The sequence below is a fragment of the Fukomys damarensis genome, unplaced genomic scaffold (assembly GCF_012274545.1).
Source record: "Fukomys damarensis isolate Sample0158 unplaced genomic scaffold, DMR_v1.0_HiC HiC_scaffold_27, whole genome shotgun sequence".
Lineage (NCBI taxonomy): Eukaryota > Metazoa > Chordata > Mammalia > Rodentia > Bathyergidae > Fukomys > Fukomys damarensis.
Window position 1 is genome coordinate 40,943,303 of NW_022900939.1, and position 23,469 is coordinate 40,966,771.

The window sequence follows — 23,469 nt, forward strand, 5'->3', positions numbered from 1 at the left end:
AAAAAAAAAAAAAGAAAAAAAAATATTTAGAAAGAACACCTTTGTATTTTATATCTATTATAGTAGAATACATACAATGCATGCAATACTTATAAGTTGTAATATAAATTTTATAGTATGTTATTCTAATAATTATAATTTTATAATATACATTTGTTAGATTTTTATAATATAAAGTCAGAGGAAGCTACACACATGTGCAGATACGAAACTATCTCACAAATGGTAATGGTTTTCAAATAACCATTCTTTATTAATGTAACATAAGCAAACAAATTGTTTTCTACCTAAATTAGTCTCCAAATCCAACTCCAGCAATGTATTTCTAAAAAACAGCAATTAGCTTTGGGTAACTGTTTTAAAAAATAAAAACACAAAGTGCAATCTGTACACTGATTTAAAAATGTGCCCAATTTTTTCACTGTTCCTTTTATTCTTACCTTTTGCGGGGAGGTACCAGGTATCAAACTTGGGTCCTTGTGCTTGCAAAGCAGGCGGTGGAACCACTGAACTAAATCCCTGGCTTAGTCTTACCTTTTAAAATGCAACTCACATCAAGAACTGGAGTGTTGCTATTCTCCACCTCTTAAACTGGGTTGCCTTTTGTATGAACTTCTGTAGGCCAATACACTGAAACAGAGGTGACAGTGCATCAACCTCAGCCCCAATGTGTAAAGAGGCCCCTTGTATGGGTTCTCTTTCTTTTCAGAGAAGCTGCAAGAATAAAAGACTGTACAACAGAGCTGAGTCTGCCCAGCCGAGGCCACTCTGCAACAGCTGGTACCCAGCCAACCTGTCAGCAGACTATGGATTCAGAAGTGAACCCAGTAGAGATTAGTCACGCCAACGAGATCAGCACAACTGTTTAGATGATCTATAGACTTGTGAGCAAATACAAATGTTTATTACTGCAGTGCCACTGAAGCTTTAAGTTTTGTTGTTAGCTGTTGATAGCTGCACTTCTGTTAAGAGTAACAAACACAGCAATGAATACCTAAAATTATTGTGTATTTGTGTGGACTAACTCATGGTTTCAATTACAGAAGGAGAAAAAATACCAAGGAAATTGTAGAAGACTAGAAGTATGGAATTCATGTTATGCAGAGATGAAATGTGCTATTTACATAACTTGGGGAAGTCAGGCACACCTAAGAAACTTTTAACCCAAGAAAGCTAATTTCCAAGAAGAAAGTTGAAAATGTCAACTACTTGATCCTAAGTACATACAAGATTGTCCAAGAAAGAAATTAGAGAAAAACAGTCATTTTTTGTGAAGAATCTAGAGTGAACATAGAGGCACCAGAACATGCTGTCATTGTTTTGTTGTTGTTGTTTCCATCTCTTAAAACATTTTCAAAATAAGATGATACCCATGGACAAAGATACAATCAAAGATATAGCTGCAGGGTTTTTCACTAAAAGGATTCAGGCAGAGTCTAAGTAGATATTCTTAGCTTGGCAAACAGTTTTTAGGAAGATTAAGAGCAAGATCCCATAAGAATGCTTATTACTTAGCAGTGACTTTTCTCTGAGAGCAGGAATGTTTAAAAAAAATCTGTGGTTATGGCATGGAAAGGACCACATCAGGCATGCATACACACACAAACACACACACACACACACACACACACACACACACACATATACAAAGCTCATTTTTTTGTTTGTTTTTTAAAATAGGCTCTTGCTAGGTAGTCCAGCCTGACTCTGAATTCATGACCCTCCTGTCTCAGCCTCCCAGGTGCTCGAATTATATACCATCACACCCAGCTTCATGTTTGTAAAGTGAGCTGTACTTGCCAAAAGCCAATCATTCTAGCTGGGCGTGATGGCACATGCCTGTAATCCCAGGACTACATAGTCAGCTTAGGCCAGACCCTGTCTCAAAAAACAAATAAAAAAACAAAGCATTCATCCTGGTTCTTGACTAGGCCTTGTGACCTACTTGGCTAAGAGACCATGGTGGAAATAAGTAGTATGTCAACTGAAGGGCTTTGCATCTTTTGCTGTCTTTCTTGGACTTCTGCTTCTGCCATAAGAACAAGCCCAGGCTAGCCTGCTTCATTTTTTCAACAGGACAGAAAAACCAAAACAACAAAATCATCTCTTACCTCACACCTGTTAGTCATAGCTCACTAACACCACTCACACTCAATATAGGCCTTCAGATTTGTATGTGGAGTTACCGCAAATGCCTCTAAACTGTTTCCTATACTTCTATTTCTGCTACACAACCATTAATCTAATATATCACAATCTTCATCATGTTAATAAGTCCTTGTTGCATAGTGATAATTTTATTCTTACTTGGAAACTACAAGTGCTGACCTAAATCCATTGTGTCAGTTCTTCTCCAGACATTAAAACATTGCCTTTCTTTACCTGCTTCTGTAATTCTCCTAGCAGACATCCAGTTCTCTACATATTCTTAAAACTAATATGTTTATTCCTACTTCCAAGAACCGGTCTTGCGACTCTCTTGATTCACACTGCACCTTTTGCCTACCGAAGTCTTATCCCTCCTTTGATTCTATCTCTCTATAATGACTTTCCTAGGGTACCAACCCAGAAAGATGTCCTTCCGTTCCATTCCCATTCTGCTCCTATACATATTCACTGCAGTTTTAACTTGTGTGTTTTGTATTTCTACTTAGATGTTTTGCATGTATAATTTGTTAATCTTCGCTATACTATAAACTTTTAGAGTAAAAATGAGATCTTGCATGTTTTCATTACATTCCTCTTCATGGACAGCACAAACTCATAAATACATTCAGCATTATCACTAATCCATGTGAATAATTCCTAAATACCTACTTAACAAAATTTCTCAGAAAATAATTACTTGAATATAGTTCACTGTTTTCTTTATGTGTGCAAGGATAAAAGTAATTTACATTAAAACTGTTATACAAAATATACAATTTTCACATTAAAATACACACCCTCTCTGGAATAAATCCACATTGTAGAACTTGTTTAGCTCCACAGAGAATTCTACCATTGCTTGAACTTCAGTCATTTTTAATTTATATCCAGAAGACAAATCTGGTAACAGCACCTTAGTAAAAGAAGGGGAAAAAATCATCAGAAAGGCAACAAAAATACCAACTTATAAAAATAAATTTAAACAAATTTCAGAATCTGCTACATATGCAGAAAGTGAAGCAATTTAGTTCAGTGTGCCTAACTTAGCCTTATCCAACTAAACAGCACCAGAATCTCTTTCAAATAGCATTACTCTCTGTAATTTAAAATTTGTCCTGTTAGAACATTTTTCTAAGATTTGTTTCCATTGGTGACATTTAATGGAACACACTGCTAAAAAACAAACAAAAAATCTTCTGGTTCTTTTCTCTTATAAATAATAGTAACTGTAAAAAATTAAGTTACATAATTATTCTCTTCTCTTCCCACCTTCTACATAATGGTAAATCCACAGTCAAAATGAAAATTAACATTCTTCAATCCCCACATAAATCCATGTAAAGTTTTTCTTTATTATATGAAGAAAGACTTTGTAAATAACTATTCACTTTTAAATTAAAAATATTTTTCCATTATAAAAGCCTGAAGTACTAATTAACAAATATATATGTGGTATATATTCTTCATACATTTGTGTTAGTACAATTTTTTAATAAAAATGGGATCAAATCACATGTACATTTTATACTTTGCTTATTTCACTTAATTTGCTGGTGAACATCTAACTCAATAAATGTAGTTGTACAATATTATTTTTAATTGTAACTATTATACTCTGAGCATGTTATAAGCATTCATATGTTGTTGGGTATTTCAATGGTTTCTATCTTTTTACTGTTTCAGAAAAATACAACAATCACTCTAATCAATGGTACATATTTTTAAAAGTAATTTGGAATAAAAAATGGAAGATAATACTCCACAAGTTTCTGCTATTTCTGCACATCTTGTAAGCAGAGGCACTTATAACCTTTGTTCCACATTATCTTCTCAAGAACATTTGTATAGTGTACAGTCTTAAAAGTAGAGATAGCGTCTCATACCTTCTAGAACAAAGATCTGTTTACTGTGCTATATAATAAAGAATTCCTCAAAGGTAAAAGTCAGATGTCCATTACAAAAAAAAGTGTTTCCTCTTCTATAAAATAACCGACCAATATGCAGATATCACCTGGCTCTAGCTACTGCTGTGAGTCTAAGTCACCTTTATGAGTCTCCTGTCTTCTGCCGACATCCGTGGCCTAGTGGTCATCTAACTTGTTAGCCTGAAAGTGGAATAAAAATCTCATACCCTTCTGAAAGTAATTCCTCATTGAAATTTACCAGATATCGCTACTCTATGGTAAATTAAATGCAAATAGATGTTATAGTCTCACCTCTGCTGATTAAAACTTCACTTTAACATTATTAAATAACCAATCTTGTACTTCCAGTTACTGATTCTTTTTATTAAAAATATATTGTTCCACCTAAGAGAAAGAAAAAAATAACATCTGAAACACAGGAGTATATAAAAAAGTTTTTTTTTTAAGGAAATCTGTTTCTTAAATCTTAAGGAAATCTGTTTTATTACTTAATATTCTCAATTTACTTAAAAAATGTATATATTCCACATGGCTTATGAATAAGTTACAATTTTATTAGTATAAATATCAACTTTATATCTCCATTAATAATTTATGTATGCATCATTCAAAGTACAATATAAAAGAATCATTTCCTAGTTCAATAGTTCAGTACCAATTATTAATATATAAATATTAAAAAGCTTATTGTTCCTCTTAAAGATATTAACTATCATTTTAAAACAACTCCAAGTAGGTGATTTATAAAATGTTTTGGGTATTTGCATGTGTGTATGTTCACATAAAATGAATTATTTAAAATACTTTGACAAAAAGGCTGCCTATGCTAGTTTTTCCTCACATTTCAAATATTAGTTAAATAAAAACATTTCTTTTGCCCTTGGTATAAATGTTTCAGATACTAAAAATGTTAGAATGAAGACCATGGTCACACTTAAACCGAGTTTTTTTTCTGTCATAAAGTTGTAGACTTTCCTAAATTCCCAAGCTGCTGTTAACAGCTTCACATCATTAATAATTTATAATAATCATCATTATAGATCAAAACAATGTTATCTTTTATATCAACTACTCCCCATTTCATGGAAATAACATCTTATCTAAGTCAGCTTCTTCTTCACATGTATTCATGCTTTAGCATGAATCAAGTTTGCTCAAATTTTTATCCCTTAATTCACTCAGACATAAAACAGGTTTTCATTCAAACATTAACTGAACATCCACTATATGTTAGGAATTGCAGTATATACAAGGTATAGCTCATTTCTTGGTCTTGAAGAGGTAAAGGAAGAGATAAATATATGTAAATGTAGCACTACCATTAAAATACAAACTTAGGATTTGAGGCTTAGATCTAAGACTTTAGTGGATGTCTTCCTCATATTTGTCTTTCCTTTATGGAACACAGCATCCCACCACTTAATCATATAGAAGAAAACAATACAGAAGAAAAACAGAAAACGATATAGAAGAAAAATAAGCTTCTTTCTCATTTAAGCTATTTCCACTTCTGGATCTCTATAACAGTACTTTGGCCTCTTCCTAAATATAGAAATTAGTATCAGAATTATTTTGCTATAACAAAATCATAAAGTATATATGGCAGCAGCTTAATAATCATATCAAGCAAAAGGAAAACACACTGCTGGAATACTAGTATTCCTTTTAGCTGCAGCAAAACAATTGATACAACGATTGTTTACAATAAATAACCTGCAGAAATAGGTATCCCTATTCCTTTCTTCCTTTACTTATTTCCTAAGCATCCACCTCCACCTAACATACTAAAGATTTTACTTATTAGTCTTCATTATATTTTCTATGCTAAATGTAACCTTTAATAAGGCAGAAAATTCTAATTGGTCTGTTCATTGCTGAATTCCCACTGAAAGACAGGTACTCAATTTAATATTTAATGAATATTTAAGGCAGTAACATTAAAGATTCTATAAATACTATAATTATTTTCCCTTATTTAAACTGAACCAATTTGAAGAAAGGAATTATTACACATGTATACTGCAGAGACATGCATGTACAAATTGTGTTGATTAAATTCCCCTATCAGTAGCCAGGGGCAGAGGTGTATGCTTGTAATTCCAACTACTCAGGAGGCTGAGGCCAGAGGATCAAAAATTTAAGGCCCAGCCTGGGTAACTCAGTGTGACATGTTTCAAAATAAAAAATAAAAAGGGATAGGGATATAATTCAGCCATAAGAACCTGTGGGATCAATCTTTAGCATTGGAGAAAAATGTTCCATTATCGTACATATTTGAGTTCTCCTAAGAGTATGTTCCGCTTTATTCCTGTGTCCTCCAATGCTTTCTGCTCTAATGTTGCTATCTAGTTTTCTTAAATCCTTCCCTTTTCAGAACTTCCAAAATAGAAACATACACGTACAACTATAAAGAGTAATGACATTTAGAAATGGGAGGAAAGGAGCTAAAGGTGTAGGGAAGGTGTGATACGAAGGGGAAGAACAAAAAGGGAAAAGAAAAAAATGTGAGAGAATGAAAAGATGAAAATAAAGTGTTTGTAGATGGGGAGGGGAGGAGGGGGTGAAGGGAGGGCAGAGGTAAGGGGAAAAAAATGAGAATCAAGACTTGCCATGTAAAGGTACATGATCCCAACAATGAATGTAACTGTACTGTATCCCTAAATGTACCAATAAACTCAATTAAAAAAATAAAATAAAATAAAAATTAAAAAAAAAAAAAAAGAGTAATGACGACAGACCTCTGACTTTCACCCTCCCTCCCCCCAAAATACCCAAGGAAACAAGAATTGTTAGAATTTTAAAAAGCAAAGAAGGGACTAAAGGAAAAGGAGAAAGGCACAAGGAGAGAGAAAAGAAAAATGTAAGAGACACTCAGAGTCAAAGTGGATCTGCCTGATCCTCCTGTCATGATCTAGCTCAGTTAAGGTCCTAGGTTCACCTAGGTTCAATCCTCAGAGGGGAGAGAGGTGGGAAGTAAGTACTTGCTAGTTGGCACCAAAGATCCTTACATTTCCAGCATCATGGATAATAAATTTTCAGGAGGAATTTGGAAGTCAATCTTTTTAAAGAGGAATTTTAATTTTAGATGCTGCCAACTAGTTAAGAAGCAAAGCAAAACAAACAAAAACAGCGTACATACTTCAAATTCAACCACAGGGCAAATATATTCTGTGGTTTGACTGTCATTTTGAAATCTCTGACTTATTACATATTCTTAAGCCATTCACAGAACCAGAAAAATTCTGGTTTGTCCCCTCTCAAGAACTAAAGATGTTGCAGAAATGACTTCTTTCCTTTTACTCAGATCATGCAGGGAAGACTCTCCACTGCATGGAACTTTGTGCAGCTACCAGAAGCCAAGAGTTTCACGACTCCTGCACAGTCTACTGGTGGCTCAGAACCCATCACTTGGTTCAAAGCTAGTGGAATTAGTGTTTATTCTCTTGGCCCTGACAAAATAGCCTAAAATGGAGTAATTTGAAGGTCATTCAAATTGAAAATCAAACAGAGGTCATTTTCTAGTTCACTAAAAGATAAACCAGCACAGCAAACTATGAACCCCAAATCCAAAGAAGCCAGTGGGGAAACTCAAACAGGAAATGACTAAATGAGAAACTTATGATGAAAAGCCCTTAGAGATTTCTCTGCCAATCAAACCTGATGTTGTGAAAGATCTGACAGTTAACCGCATAACACCTGAGGAAAATTTAGCTTTCTCTAAAAAAAAAAAGGTCACTATTAATATGAAGGTCATTTTGGTACTACAGACTTGCTTTGTCCAACACAATTACGAACATGTGGCTAATGAACAACTGAAATGTGACTAGTGTGACTTAGGAAATAAATCTTTAATTTTATTTAATTTTAAATTAATTTAAATTGAAATTCAACATTGAAATAATGTAAAACATTTCCCCATGGAATATAGCTCTATTGTCTTGATAGGACATTTTACTTTAATCATTAAAAAACTAGAGTATGAGAAAAAGTAGAACTGAGACATGCCAAGTGTATATAATGAATTTCAAAGGGAAAAAAAGAACAAATATTAATGTTTTTATATTGATCACATATTAAAATATTTGGTTAAATTATCAAAATTAATTTTACTTATTTTAATTTTAATGTAGCTATTAGAAAATTTTAAAGTACATGGCTACATATTTCTACTGGATAGCACAGTCTAGAGATACAAAGCCATCCCTAGCAGACAGTAACAACCCTAGAAATAGTACAAAGTACATAAAACCAAGTATAGCATTAAAAATTACTAGGATATCTACTCCTATTAGATCTGCTGAGCAAAATCCAATAGTCATAAGCAGAGCCCAGGCATGGATATATGGAAAAATGTGGGACATGCTTCTGTACCATCCACAATGATCCTAAAACACCACCTTGGACAAGTCAGAATTCATGAGTAGTGCTAAAGAATCTAAAACAGGCACTCTGAGAGGTTGAGGCAAGAGGGTTGCAAGCACAATTCCTACCTGGGTAAATTAGTGTGACTCTGTCTCAAAATATGTAGGAATATAGCTCAGAGCAAAGGACTTGGGTTCAGTACCGAAAGAAAAAATGTAAAAGAAGTTGTGGGAATATTTGAAACTAAGAGAAACAGCTCAGAGGTCCTTGAGATGCACTGGAGACCATAGGGAATGATTGCTTCCTCTCACAACAGTCAATTTGGGAGCAAATTCTGTCTTAGTTACTTTTCTCTCATTACTGAGACAAAACACCTGACCTCAAAGTTAAAAGGGAAAAGGTTTATTTAGCTAAATTTGTAGAGGTTTTAGTCTATAACCAGCTGGCTTCTAAGCAGAGTGGCAATCGTATGGCAGACAGATGGTAGAAAAGCAGCAAGGGACCTGCATGGTGCCTTCCCGCCCCTTTTATTTTATTCTTAATATTTAGGGTGAGTAGCACTCATGCCCTTAATCCTAGTGCCCTTGGGCCTTGGGCCTACTAAGCATCAATCACACACTCTAGATTTAGTCACCTTTGAAAAAGCCCCACCTACAACTGCATGAGACTTTGGGGGACCTCTAGACACAGCCATAATATCAACTATGGGTCCTTAGGACATTCATTAGCCTAAAGGAGTGGAACAGATGGTAGATTCTAGACGCCACTGTCAACTTAAGGAATAAAGGGATCAATCTTCATCAACTGTGCAGGCAAGGGCTCCAGTTTCTGAATTCTACTCATAATTTAGCAACTGTGGGACAAATGATGTCAGAAATAATACCACTGGGTGCCTCCCCAGGAGCCTCCACTGAGCTGCTGAGGAGCTGAGCTGTGAGGGCTGCCAGCAGCCCGCCTGCCTAGGCCATCATTCTGAGCTCCAGAAGACAGAGCAGAAGTGAACAACAGAGAGATGAACAGAGAGATGGCCTCTCTGAGGCTCCTTGATAAAAACTGAAGCCCACTGGAAAAGTGAGGAAAATCTCTGCAATAAAGGCACACCAGACCACCATAGTTGATAAATTGGAGAGATCACCACCTGCCACTGAAACCTGGACTATCTTCAAGGGAAGGACAGCTGGAATCTGCAGTAGAACTTTGCAGAGTTCAATCCAGCAGAAGGTCAAAGAGCTCAACTTGGGCCTTGTAGCCAGACATCACCCTGAATCTGCTAATTGCTTGCTGAGACTGACTTAGATCTGCACACTGCTGCCCACATTGTCTATTATGACAGCAGAGACATACCCTGAAGGAGGCCTTTTATTTTTACTTCTACAATTCATTTTTTTCAAGTTTTTTTCCCCTTATTTTTAATATTTATTTTTTTCAAATTTATTTTTCTTTTATTCTCCCCCAACACTGTGTTCTTCATTCCTCTCCCTTTTTATTCCTGTTCCTATCTAATTTGGATTTCTCTTTTTCTTTCTCTTGTCATTAGTTTTATAGTTTTATAGTGATTACAGTTTCTAGCTTCCCTACTGCTGTTAGTTTGTTCTGTTCTTGTCTGTGTTCTTTCATTGTCTTTTCCTCTTGTCTTTAATAGTTTCCCAAAGTTTGAGTGATTTTCCTGTGTCCTCTGGCCTCACTTCTAACCCTTCCCTATCCTTCTATCTATCCCTCCCTCCCCAACTCCCCAGTTCCTTCTAAGTTCTCACCCCTAAGTGTAAAGTTGCTATATTGAACAGTTTATTCATTATAAACATATTTTGGGCTCATCCTCGTTTTTTAAATCACATGGTTAAAGGTGATAGATTAGTAGCTACCACAAATTGTCATTTTCTAAGCTATTGTTTCTGATGATATTGTTGTTGCTGATTATATCACTTGGGCTAACGTGGTATGATTGATCTAATCAGTTGTCCTTGGTATACTGAAAACGAGACTGCCTACGAGTCATTTGAGACTCAAAACCTAAAGACTGGCTATATCTGCAAGACACCTCTGAGAAGCAATCATTCCATAAGGGTTCTAAATACAAGTAAAAAAAGATACAGTAAGCAATACTGAAGTATCAACCCAGAAATTAAACCAAAAACAGCACCAACAACAAAATAGAAATGAGATACCTAAGCAAGATGCAAACCCAGATTTCCAGCTCACCAAAGGCAAACAGGGGAATGAGGTGGAAAAAATCTGATAATCACCTGGACACCCTGAACTGATACCACAGGAAGTAACAAAACAGATGAATAAGGTTCTAGAAAAATTCAAGACAGAAATAAATTCCCAGATAAATACAGAGACAGTGAGCAGAATTAAAGACATGATTAGAGACTCTAGAACAGAAACAGATTAGAAAAAAAAAAAAAAAAAGATGAGCTCAGAACCATGATGGAAGCCATGAATGCCCAGCATAGGAAAGAAATGGGAACCATGAATGCCCAACAAAGGAAAGCAATGGAATCCATGAAACAGATTCAAACAGATAACCAGGAGATTAAAAACTCTACTGAAAGTATTTGCAGCAGAATGAGCCAATGTGAAATCAAAATATCAGACAAGGTTGTGGTTAGTGACCAACAAAAGAGAGATCTCTTAAAAATAGTAAGGGACCATGAAAAATCAATCCAGTTGCTCCTAGAGAATGCAATGAATAACATAAGACTGATAGGAGTCCACAAAAAAGCAGGAGCAAAGTGCAAATGATATATATAAAAAAAAACTCTTCACAGAATAAATGACAAAAAACTTCCCAAAAAGATCAAAAGAATTTGACAGGCATATAGGACTCCAACAAGCCATGATTAAAAAAAAAAAAAAATCGACACCTAAACATATAATAGTCAAGATCCCAGAAACCCAACAGAAAAACAAAATAATGTAATCACTGTTGAAGAAAAGAAAAATATCACATACAAAGGAAAGCCCATCAGAATCACAGCAAACTTTCAACACAACCCTTAAGTCACGGAGGACCTGGAGTGAAGTATTTGAAGCCCTAAAAGAAAATAACCTCCAACCTAGACTGATGTATCCTGCAAAATTATCTTTCAAAATTGATGGGGAAATAAAATATTTACATGACAAAGAACACCTGAGAAACTTCATGAATACCAAACCAGTGCTCCAAACAATTCTAAACACTATCCTAGAAAAAGACAATGAAAATCACAACTCCATGAGGCCCAACAGAGCAAAGCTATCAGGCAAGGCAAGAAATTAAAGGGAGAGGGGGGAAAATAAAAAATAAAGAAGACAACAATAGAAAAATAATATGGCAAGGATAAGTCAATACATACCAGTTACAACCATCAATGTTAATGACCTCAATTCAATTAACTGGCAGAATGGATTAAGAAGTAAAATCCAACAATATGGTGTATACAAGAAACACACCTAATTAAAAAAGAAATTCATAGACTGAAAGTAAACTGATGAAAAACAGTTCTCCATGTGATAGGAACCCAGAAAAAAGCAGGGTTAGCTATCTTATTTGCAGACAAGTAGATTTCAAATCAAAACTAATTAAGAGAGACAAAGGTCACTAAATCCTTGTAAAGGGAATAATCCAAGAGGAAGACATGGCAATACTCATGCTCCCAACTATACAAAACAAATATTAATGAGATGAAAAACCAAATAAATACTAATTCAATTGTAGTGGGGTACCTCAATACCCCACTATCACAAATAGACAGATCATCTTGACAAAATATCAACAACGAAATACTGGAACTGAATCAAGCTTTTGACAAATGGACTTAATAGATGTCTACACAATGTTCCACCCCATAATATCAGAACATTACATTCTTTTTGGCTGCACATGGGTCATAGACCACATGCTAGCTCAAAGAACATGTTTAAGTAAATGCAAAGGAAGTGAAGTTATCCCCTGTATATTACCAGACCTTAGTGCAATTAAACTGGAAATCAATAGCATAAGAAACTGCAAGAACTCTACAAATACATGGAAATTGAATAACACTCTCCTGAGCACCGAATTAGTCACAGAAGAAATTAGTTTCTACAATTAAATGATAATGCCAATACAACATTCAGGAATCTATGAGACACAATGAAAGTGGCTCTACAAAGCAAATTCACAGCAGTGAGTGCCCACACTAGGAAAAACAGAGCGAGCTCAAATAAACAACCTAATGCTGAACCTCAAGCTCCAAGAAAAAGAAGAGTAAGGCAAACCCAAATCTCATACAAGGGAGGAAATTATAAAGATCAGAGCAGAAATCAATGCAATAGAGACTAAGAGAATGATACAAAAAATCAACAAAGAGTTGGTTTTTCAAAAGAATAAATAAAATTGATAAACCCTTAGCCAACCTTATCAAAAAAAGGAAAGGAAAGGCTTAAATCCATGCAATTAGGAATGAAAAAGGTGAAGTCACAACAGATCCGGCAGAAATCCAGAGGATCATCAATAACTACTTTGAAAATCTGTATTCTAATAAAATGGAAAACACATGGCCAGGGATGTAGCTCAGTGTTCCGCTGCCTGCTTCTCAAGTGCAAGATCCTGAGTTCGATCCCTGGTAGGTACCAAAAAACAAAAAAAGAAAATGGAAAACACAGATGAAATGGACAAATTCCTAGATATATATATATGAATTATCAAAGTTAAACAAAGAAGATATAAAAATTTTAAACACCCCAATTACAATGAATGAAATTGAAGACATAATTAAAAATTTACCAACAAAGAAAAGCTCAGGTCCTGATGGCTTCTCTGCTGAATTCTATAAAATATTTAGAGAAGAACTATTGCCACTACTCTTTAAGCTCTTTAATGAAATTGAAAGGGAAGCAATACTTCCAAATTCATTCCTGGAAGCAATGCTACTTTGATTCCAAAAGCAGAGAAGGACCCAATCAGAAAAGAAAATTACAGGCCAATCTCACTAATGAACATAGATGAAAAAATCCTCAATAAGATACTGGCGAACAGAATACGGAGGGTCATCAAGAAGATCATACACCCTGACCAAGTTGGATTTACCCCAGGGATGCAAGAATGGTTCAACATATGTAAATAATAAATGTAATACAATATATTAACAGAGCCAAGGACAAAAACCACATGATCATCTCAATAGATGCAGTTAAAGCATTCAACAAAATCCCATACCCATTCATAGTAAAAACACTACAGAAAACTAGAATAGATGGTCTTTATCTCAACCTGATAAAGGCTATCTATGAAAAAGCAATAGCCAACATCATATTAAATGGTCAAAAGCTAAAAACCTTCAGGCTAAAATCAGGAACAAGAAAAGGATGTCCAGTGTCACCATTCCTGTTCAATATAGTTCTAGAAACATTAGCCACAGCAATTAGTCAAGAGAAATAAATAAAAGGAATAAAGATAGGAAAGGAAGAAGTTAAACTGTCATTATTTGCTGACATGATATTCTACATAGAAGATCCAAAGAAAGGAAGAAGTTAAACTATCATTATATGCTGATGATATGATACTCTATATAGAAAACCCAAAAATTCTGCCAAAAAACTTCTAGACTTACTTGACAGATTCAGTAAAGTAGCTGGACACAAGGTCAACACTCAAAAATCAATAGCATTCTTGTACACTAATAACAGACTGAGAGAGAAATTAGGAAAACAATCCCTTTCACAATAGCATCTAAAAAAATGAAATATCTAGGAATCAATCTAACAATGGAAGCAAAAGACCTCTACATTGAAAACTACAGCACTCTAAAAAAAAGAGATCAAAGAGTATATAAGAAAATGGAAAGACATCCCCTGTTCCTGGGTAGGAAGAGCCAATAGAGTGAAAATGGCCATACTTCCAAAACTGTATCAATGCAATGCAATCCTGACTGAAATCCCAATAGTATATTTCACAGAACTAGAGAAAACAATCCACAAATTCATCTGGAATCAGAAGAGACCTAAAAGTAATTCTAGGCAACAGAGACATGCCCAGGGGTATCACAGTCCCCAACTTGAAATTATATACAAAGCCACTATGATAAAAAAAAAAAAAATACTGGCAAAGAAACAGACCTAAGGATCAGTGGAATAGATTAGAAGATGCAGAAACAACTCCAGACATATTCAGCTACTTCATCTTTGACAAAGGAGCTAACCATCCACAATGGAGGAAAGATAGCCTCATTTTAATAAATCGTGTTGGAAAAACTGGATTTTAATCTGCCAAAGATGAAAACTAGACCCCTATCTTTCACCATGCACTAAACCAAAATCAAAGTGGATTAAAGATCTAAATATTAAAACAGAAACATTAACCTTCCTGGAAGTTAAGTTAGGTAGAACTCTTGAAGACATTGGCATAGGAAAAGACTTTACGAACAAATCCTTAGTAGCACAGGAACTAGCATAAAGAACAATTGGGATCTCATCTTACTAAAAAGCTTCTGGTGAGGGGGAAAGGCGAGGCAGAGGAGAAGCAAGTGGGGTAAAAAGAGAAATTTTTTTTCTGCAAAACACCTAGAAAGTAACCTGAAGTCCATACGTTGGAAACAAAATGACACTCCTCCATTCCATTGCTTACAGTTAAAATTTTTGGTACCAGGGATTGAACTCAGGACCTTGCACTTGTTAGGTAGGTGGTGGAACCACTGAGCTAAATCCCTGGCAGAGTTAAGATTTGTGATCAATAAATCTAAGTCTGAGGATAATGCTTTCTCTGTCCTCTGGTCAGCACAGGGGCTTGGGAAGGGATCGGGAGTGATGTGGGACCAATAAGCCTATGGAGATGCCGTGAGCACCTCCAGGTCCCCAGAACAAATCATCAGAATTGGCCAAGTCAGGCAGGGACGGGGGAGGGGATCCTCTCCCCTTCTTAGGAGGGGCTGCATTGCAGGGGGAGGCCAATCTGGCAGGCTCAGTAATATAAAAAGGTGAGGGTATGAGAAGACAACGTAACAGCCCCAATAGCTTCCTTTTTCTCCAGCCAGAGCAGACCCTGAGATCCCACAGTACTCTCTCCATCTTTGGAACACACCAGTAAATCCCATTAATAGGAAGGTATGAGGGACTCTGTGAGCAGTTATTACAGCTCCTTTCTTTTCCGGAGGATGCCCACTCCGGAAAAGGATCTGTCTGAGCTGGAAGGCATGGGTCTGTCTGATATACCTACCTACAAGATCAAGGAGAGCAGCACTAGCAAAGTGATCAGGCAAGCAACTGACACAGAGTAGAAGAACCCTGAAGGTGATATCCTCCTTGAGAACAGCACCTTCACCTTCCAGAGAGCTCCCATTGCCAGTATCCTCCATGCCTTTGAACTGGTCTTGCTCTAAGGCCAAGACTTCTCTCTCCTGCTACCTTGCCCTCACTGTCCTCCCTTTCCTCCTCCTTCCCTTTACCATTTTAATCTTGTTCTCTTCCCTCTGTTGTGTTGGTGCTGCTGCTGAATCTGCTCACTGAGTTGTATGTGTGTGTGTATGTATATATATCTATATATCTATAGATATATATATAACTATTTATTCATCTCTTTATTTATGTACTCTCTCAAAAGCCCTCAAGACACAAAATAGGGGCTCAAGAAATGGAGTATGGAGTCACAGGGGCTCCAATGCACTCCCATCCTGGGATTATCAACTTCAGAAAGTAGTCCTGCTGGACATGGTGATGCAAGCCTGTAATACCATCACTCGGGAGGCTGAGGCAGGAGGATCGCTGTGAATTTGAGACCAGCCTGGGCTACACAGTGAGTTCCAGAGCAGTCTGAACTACATAGTGAGACCCTGTCTCAAAAACAAACAAACAAAAACAGAAAGTAGTCCTTATGGGGGCACTAAGGAGTAGTATACAGTGCAAAATGGAAGGCTGATTTTTTTAAAAATTCCATTTTAATCAACTTCAGAGATTGCTCAAATCTTCCTAATTTTCTGCTCCAGGCCAATAAACACAAATATTTCTTAAAGGGTTGACAAAAACCTTGCAAGTTTTAATTTGAGATGACTTGCTACAAAACAAGATTTCTAAATGACTAACACGCTTACATTTTCAACCCTGCTCCTTCTTGTAATACATTTTTTTCTCAGGGAAATTGGGGTACCTAAAGGTATAAAACAAGATGAAATGATACCTTGTGGAAAATGAAAACAAGGGAAAGTACTAAATCATTTCAGAAATGGCTAAGCTTTTTCTTTTTCAAAAGAGTGTATCTTATGCCTATTCACTTTACAACTTTGCTTCTAAAATGGTCGAAAACTTGCTGAGAAAAATCAGATTTCAAGTCTTAAGAAATCTTGCTAGCTGGTAGGGTAATTTGTAAGGTTTTGATTAAATCTTCTAAAGGGAATAGGGTTTGGTCCTCAGCATTTTAATCTTGCCCTCTTGCATTTGGAACATATAATACCTATCGGGGACCTCAGGCCCAGTTCTTTAGCTACTTTAAGACTATGAAATGAACAATTACCTTTGATTCTACACCTTGTCCCTACTTCTTCCAAAATTATTATTGATTTGTGCTGCCATTATTTGTTTATTTAATAAAGAGACTCAACCCCCCAACCCCCAAATAAATAAAAAGCTTCTGCACTGCAAGAAAAAACAACCAACAGAGCTACGGGACAACCTACAATACAAAATCAGACTCCCCAAATTTAAAGACCCAATTCGAAAATGGGCATCTGAAAAGAAAAGACATTTCTCAGACAAAGAAGTAAAAGCAGCAAATAACATATGAAAAAATGTTGAACATCACTGGTCATTTGAGAGAAGCAGCTGAAAACAACACTGAGATTCTACCTCAACCCAGAAAGAATGGCTGCTATCAAGAATTCATCCAGGGCTGGGGATGTGGCTTAGTGGTTTGGCCACCTGCCTGACAAGTGCAAGGTCCCAAGTTTGATCTGCAGGTACAACAACAACAACAAAGAAATCAACCAATAACAAATGCTGGTGGGACTGTGGGAGTGCAGACTGGTGCAACCATCAAAAAACTAGGATTAGAGGTCCCATTTGACTTTTCCTCTGCTGGGTATCTTTCCAAAAGAATTAAAAGAATCACAGTGATATATGTGCACCCACATTTATAGCAGCACAGTTTGTAATAGCTAAAGCATGGAAAAAGCTTCATTGCCCATCAACTGGAGACTGGATAAAAATGTGTGTGTTTTTTTTTAAATGGAATACTACTCAGCCATAAAGAACAAGAAAGTAGACATTTATAGCTAAATAGATGCACATTGAGGCCATATTCTTGAGTGAAATAAATCAGGCATACATTTGTAAACCCATATTGTTTCTCTGATGTGAGAAGCTAAAAGTGTAAATAAGTATCAAAATGTATAACTGATAGTGTGAAATAGGAAAAAAGGGGGGAGGGGCAATGGGAGGGGAAGGGGAAAGGAAAGAAGGGAAAGGATAAAATGGAAACAAAGTCTTTGTAAATAGGGAGGGATGGAGGGGTTGAAGAGAGGGCAGGGGAATGGGGAAAAAATAAGAAACAAGATATATTAAGTAAAGGTACAAGCTCCCAATGATAAATGTAACTGTAGTGTATACCTAAAATGTACCAATAAATTTAATGGAAAAAAAAAGAAATAATATCACTGGTAGTCTAAATAATGACGCCCAAAAGATACCACCTGTAAGGAAAACAGCTTCTATAAACCAAGTAACTCTTAAAATCCCTTTGACAGGTTTCTTGCTCACAAATATTATTTCTCACAAAGTATGATATATGCATTTTCCCCCAGTTAAGGATAAAGTTGTTTTTCAGATGAATACTAGCTAATTTATTAAACTTGCAATTAGAGGCCATTTTATGCAAAAAATACACATACCTTTAAACTTTCACATTTGATACAGTGAGAAGCTCACATTATGACAGCCAGACGGTAACTGATACTATATGAAGGAATAACGGATTCACACACAACCAGATAAACACTTTCTTCCCTCTGTTGAAGAACATCTAACATATTCTTCAATTCAAGTGTGTTAAATAGGCATGTTAATAGGAACAGAGATGTTTTCTAGATCTAGAAAGAGGTTAGCTCAGTGTATGTAATAACAGCTTAATTCTGTGTCTATTTTCTTGGGCCTTCCTAAAGGAATAAGTAAGAAGTTTTACATAAACTAAGAGCAACCCTTCAAGACTTGAGGATGTTGTTCTCTTGTGAAGAGCAAAAGAATCTTACAACACTCATGTTTGTAGCAGCCTAAGGGGAGTAAGAAGGCAGGTCTCAGTGAAGATCTACTCAGCTTCCACTTTTCCTAAGTACTGTGAACAGCTGCACTCTAAGCTAATCTTGATGAAATCAGGCCATATAGCAATAAATTGAAAACAACCAGCCACTGACTTTTGGACTAGTCTTGCATTCATAAGCCAGCTATGTGATATAAATTCTGGCCACCTGAGTTGGCCAAGTCTGTGTTGAATATCTGAGCCACAGTCCTATTTCCTGATTTACATTCAGTCCTTTTGTTCAGCTGGCTCAGGCTATGACACTCCACCCACTTTTGTAAGTGACTCCACTCCCTCCTGTAGGAGCTAAACATGTTCAGTCACTGGATTATAACTCTAAACAGCCAGCCACCTGTCATTTGCATGAACCTGAAGATCACTACCACTCAGATGGTTTTTAATCTTTTTTCCTTTTCTTACAATCATTCCTGAGCCTAACACATTTTTATCAGCAAGATGTGTTGTTTTAAGAAAGTGATTTACAGCAAAGCTGAGCTTAACAGAATCATAGGAAAGGGAAGACAGAAAGGAAAATCATTTATTTAGAAACTTTTGGTGCCATCCCCATTTACCAAAATGAATTTTAGATATACTTCACCTTTTAGCCACATGCAATACTGCACAAATTACAGCAATTTTAAAGAAAATAGCTAAATACTAAATTGTTTTGTGATGAAAAAGAGAAGGATCTTCCAAAGGAAAAATAATGGGAACAGCTTGATAAATTATATCTTAAAAGGCTATTCTCCACTGATATCAAATATAGACCAACAGTAGTGCAAATATCAAACACAGGCATTTAAAACTGATTGCTGTGCCAACTCTTACACTAGCAGCTTTAATTAGGTTATTTCATTTAACTGTCCTACAAATATGAAAGAGCTATTAATACTTCATTTTACAGGTGAGGAAACTAAGCACAAAGTTTACATAATTTATCTAAGGTCATATAGTAAAGCAATAATAAAAAGGACAAAAAATTCAAAATTGTCAAACTCCATAGCCTATATTTGTACCTGCAAAAATTTTAAATGTATATCTGAACTGCTAAAAAAAAATTTAATGATCATCAAGTCTTGAGATAAATGTGTCTACCCAAAGAAAACCTGAAATCAGAATACAGCACCAATGGAAAAGAAAAATTACACTTAATAAATCGGCTATATTCAATTTCCTGTATAATTAACCTTGTTTCCTAATTATGAAATTCTCAAATTTCTCACACCCCATAGCTACACAAGCACCAGTAGTTGTAAGGGAGTAACCTCTTCTCATTACTTTAAAATTTATGCTTAAATAGTTGGCTATTAAAAGGGAAATACATTATCAATAATGTTCACACTACATTTACATTAAGTATGCCTTCACAAAAAGAACTTCATTAATATGAGATTAACAGTTACTATTGTAAAAAACCTACAGCAAAAGGAAATTTTAAACAATTTAGAAGGAACCATAGCAATCTGTAAGAATATATCCATAGTTCATATCCTACATGAGAATTAAGAAGAAAAAAATTTGCTGCTCATTATGTGACACTTAATGAAAGCTACCTCTGATATTATTTGGATACTGGGAAAATAAGAAAATACCTCTGATATTATTTGGAAGCTGGGAAAATAAAATTTAATTTACTAAAGTTAGTTTATATAAACTTTTTAGTAACACATCTATGTTATCAAACAAACCTGCCAGTAATATACTATACAATGTATTTGAATATGGCATGTTATCATATATCTTAAAAACATCAGACTAGCCAAAATTGCCAAAAAAAGAGTTAATTCCTGAGTGAGGATGAAGGTAGTCTGAAAACCTGGGGTTCTCAATTCCAAATGACTACAATGATGGTAAAGGGTACCTGCCAATAAACCCTGACTTGGTTGTGTAAACATTTCCAGACAGCAGTATTTCTAACACAAGCCTATGACTTACTGACAACTTAAAGACAACGAAGAGCAGGTGTCACAGTTACAACTGCTATAAAACAATCGTGAATGATGCACTTGCATCCTATAACTCAAATCCAAAGGGATTCAATAAAAGAATACTAATTCCAGTTTAGATTAAATTATGACCTATAGTAAAAGGATACTTCATAAAACTTAACAGAAATGTTATAGACCATCAATAGGCTTTTATATATATGACTGTATTCAGAAAGATTTTCTATATTCTGAATGGACTGATACGGCCTACTTCACAAAAGGCAACATGTTATTATTGTCACAGGATGGTTTCTTGGTTGAGAGCCTGTTCACAAAGTTTGTTTCACCAAAATAAAAACTATAATGGGTTATTCAAGTAAGAGATAACTTCTGATAATAATATACTATGCCTGACACCTTTATATTTCTGTTAAGGAAAAAGAGACCCATTTTTATTTTTAATTTAGCAAAGCACTGAAAGCCAAATACCGTATGTACTCCTTAAGCACTGCCAATCTAGCCAGGTGTGATGGTGCATGCCTGCAATCCTAACACTTGGAATGTTGAGACTTCAAGGTCAGTCCTGGCAAAGCAAGGTCTCTAAAAAGCACTGGGGATGTAGCTCAGTACTCCATGGCAGTACTATGTAGAGTACCAGTCTCTACAAAGATAAAATGTTTATACCTACTAGACTGGGTATGGTGGTATATGCCTATAATCCCAGCACTCAGGTGACTGAAGCAGAAGGATCAACCCAAGTCAAAGCTAGCCTGGGCTACATAGTGAGTTCAAGCCTGGCCTCAACTACACAGAGACACCCTGTTTCAAAAAGACAAGGTTGATACATCTATGTAATTGCTTCACAATATCCCTTCTGAAAAACCTACACCAGCCTAACAACTTGTGCTTTGTAACTTTTTTGAAAAACCATGGGTCCATGAAGAATGCTTTTTCCTAAGTCACCACGTTGCCTCTCATTCCTGTTCATTTCTAAACTTTGTTCTTCACAAACAACTCAAGTAAAAAAGAAAGAAAAAACACTCATTACAAATCTGTATGTCACATTCTCACTCATTTAAATAAACATGTACATATCATAAAGCTCATTTTAAAGCAGTTTTTCCTCAATGCTAGAATTAAAGCAATGAAAATCCCTGCCCCTTCTATCTCCTAAACAACCCCCTAATCTGGCAGTAAAAAAATCTGTATTCACAGCAAACAAAGTGAAAAAACAAGACAAGGGCAAACTAAGGAGGTTATCAAAGATGTATGCATAATTCTCACAGCTCCTGTTAGTATCAAGTCCTAGCAAACAAAAAGCATGTCTGGTTTACATACTGAATGCTGCAGCATCTGTTTCACTGTATATGAATAGTATCAACAAGTCACAAGCATTCTATTAGATTTTTCACAGAAACTTTAAAAAAAGAATCTAAAGTTTCAGCTTGATCTTAAAAGATTTAAGCAGTCAATTATGCTCTTACTAGTAGTGTAAAACTAAAGAGACAACAAAAAGAAAAAAATTAGACACAAAAATTAAGTATGTATATAGTTTGTTTGTTTTGTCTGTGGAGGCCCTAAAAGTGTCTAAACGATTAGGGCTTTGCTATTGAAAGGTTGCCACTCTTATTATCCACATTTCATAGGTGGAGGTGTAGAGGTTAAGTGGCTTCCACAAATTTATGTCATGAGTCATTGTAAGGGTTCAAATCTTTTGACATCTAGTCCTGTGCTTGCTATACACCATGAATGCTTACACTAATACAGTAAGACTACAGGGTCATTTCACTAGAATACTTAGAACTTGTAGGTATTAGCTTTTTAAAATGACTATTTACCTAAAAACAAAAACAAAAAACCTGCTTTAAAGGGAAATCAAGCTTCCCTCAGAAACAGTAGTTATCTTTATGTACATGTGAAAAAAATTGTTTTAAAAAAAACTTACAAGCTGAGGAGTTCATCACAATACATACATACTCAATAGTTGGTTCTTCTAAAAGAAGTATGGTTTAACGACATCGGATCCTACTACAGTACTTTTACCCATAAATCACTTGGAACAAGGAACTACACTCATATCTTAGTATTTCCTTTCTTAAAAAAGAAACAAATAATTCCTACCTGACGCTGACAAGGTAAGGAAGAATTTATTGTTTGCCAGCTGCTTTGAGACTCCAAAATTAAATACATAATCCAGCTGATTTTCAACCCTGCAATAAAAGCAAACATCATTGAAAACAACTGCTTTAGCAAATGTCCCCAAATAAGGTTCTATATCATTATTTATAGACAGAGAAGAAGCCTAATCTTGATCACAATGAAATAAGGAAAAAACTTGCAAAACTGTTTATAAAGTTTTGCCCAATTCAAAAATTTAATACTTCTTCAGTAACATACTATTCTATTCTAAACGGAAATTCCATGCATTTATTGAAAAAAGCAATGACACTCAGGAAAATGACGTAACAAATATGATGTAACAGCAACGTATAAAATATCAGTTTAATAAATTCTTGGATAACTATATTCACTAAAGGACAGTTAGATTTCCAAATGTCAAGCTTATGTTTCTAGGTCGACCTGTAACAAATCCTAACCTTTTATGAAGTTTTATGCCTGAATTACTTCTGGTATTGGCGGGAAAATACAATGCAGTTCTTAAAAACTAAAGCTTCGATCAGTAAGAGTAACAATAAGTGAATAGCAACGTTTTTGATGGTATTTCCAGCTGGTAAGAAAGATGGAAGAAATTTTAATAAATTGTAAGGTTAACTAAGAATGCTGACATTTTAGTTTAGGTAGAAAGCAGAAAAGACTAGCAAAGTATGTTAAGACTCTTCACCGATTTAATAAAAAGTAAAAC

General features: G+C 35.4%; 1 protein-coding gene and 1 pseudogene across 1 annotated transcript in view; one reads left to right on the plus strand and one right to left on the minus strand.

The window, feature by feature from the left end:
- Nucleotides 1-22,812, minus strand: part of Fam135a (family with sequence similarity 135 member A) — a 109,849-nt gene extending 87,037 nt beyond the window's left edge. Inside the window, exons 1-2 of the mRNA XM_019206611.2 lie at nucleotides 22,728-22,812; nucleotides 2,946-3,061 (exon numbers count right to left, since the gene is read on the minus strand). Coding sequence (XP_019062156.1) covers nucleotides 2,946-3,061; nucleotides 22,728-22,796 — 185 coding nt within the window. The 5' untranslated portion in view covers nucleotides 22,797-22,812. The remainder of the gene's footprint in view (nucleotides 1-2,945; nucleotides 3,062-22,727) is intronic.
- On the plus strand, nucleotides 15,503-15,775 carry LOC104857776 (annotated as a pseudogene).
- Nucleotides 22,813-23,469: the final 657 nt, after the last annotated feature.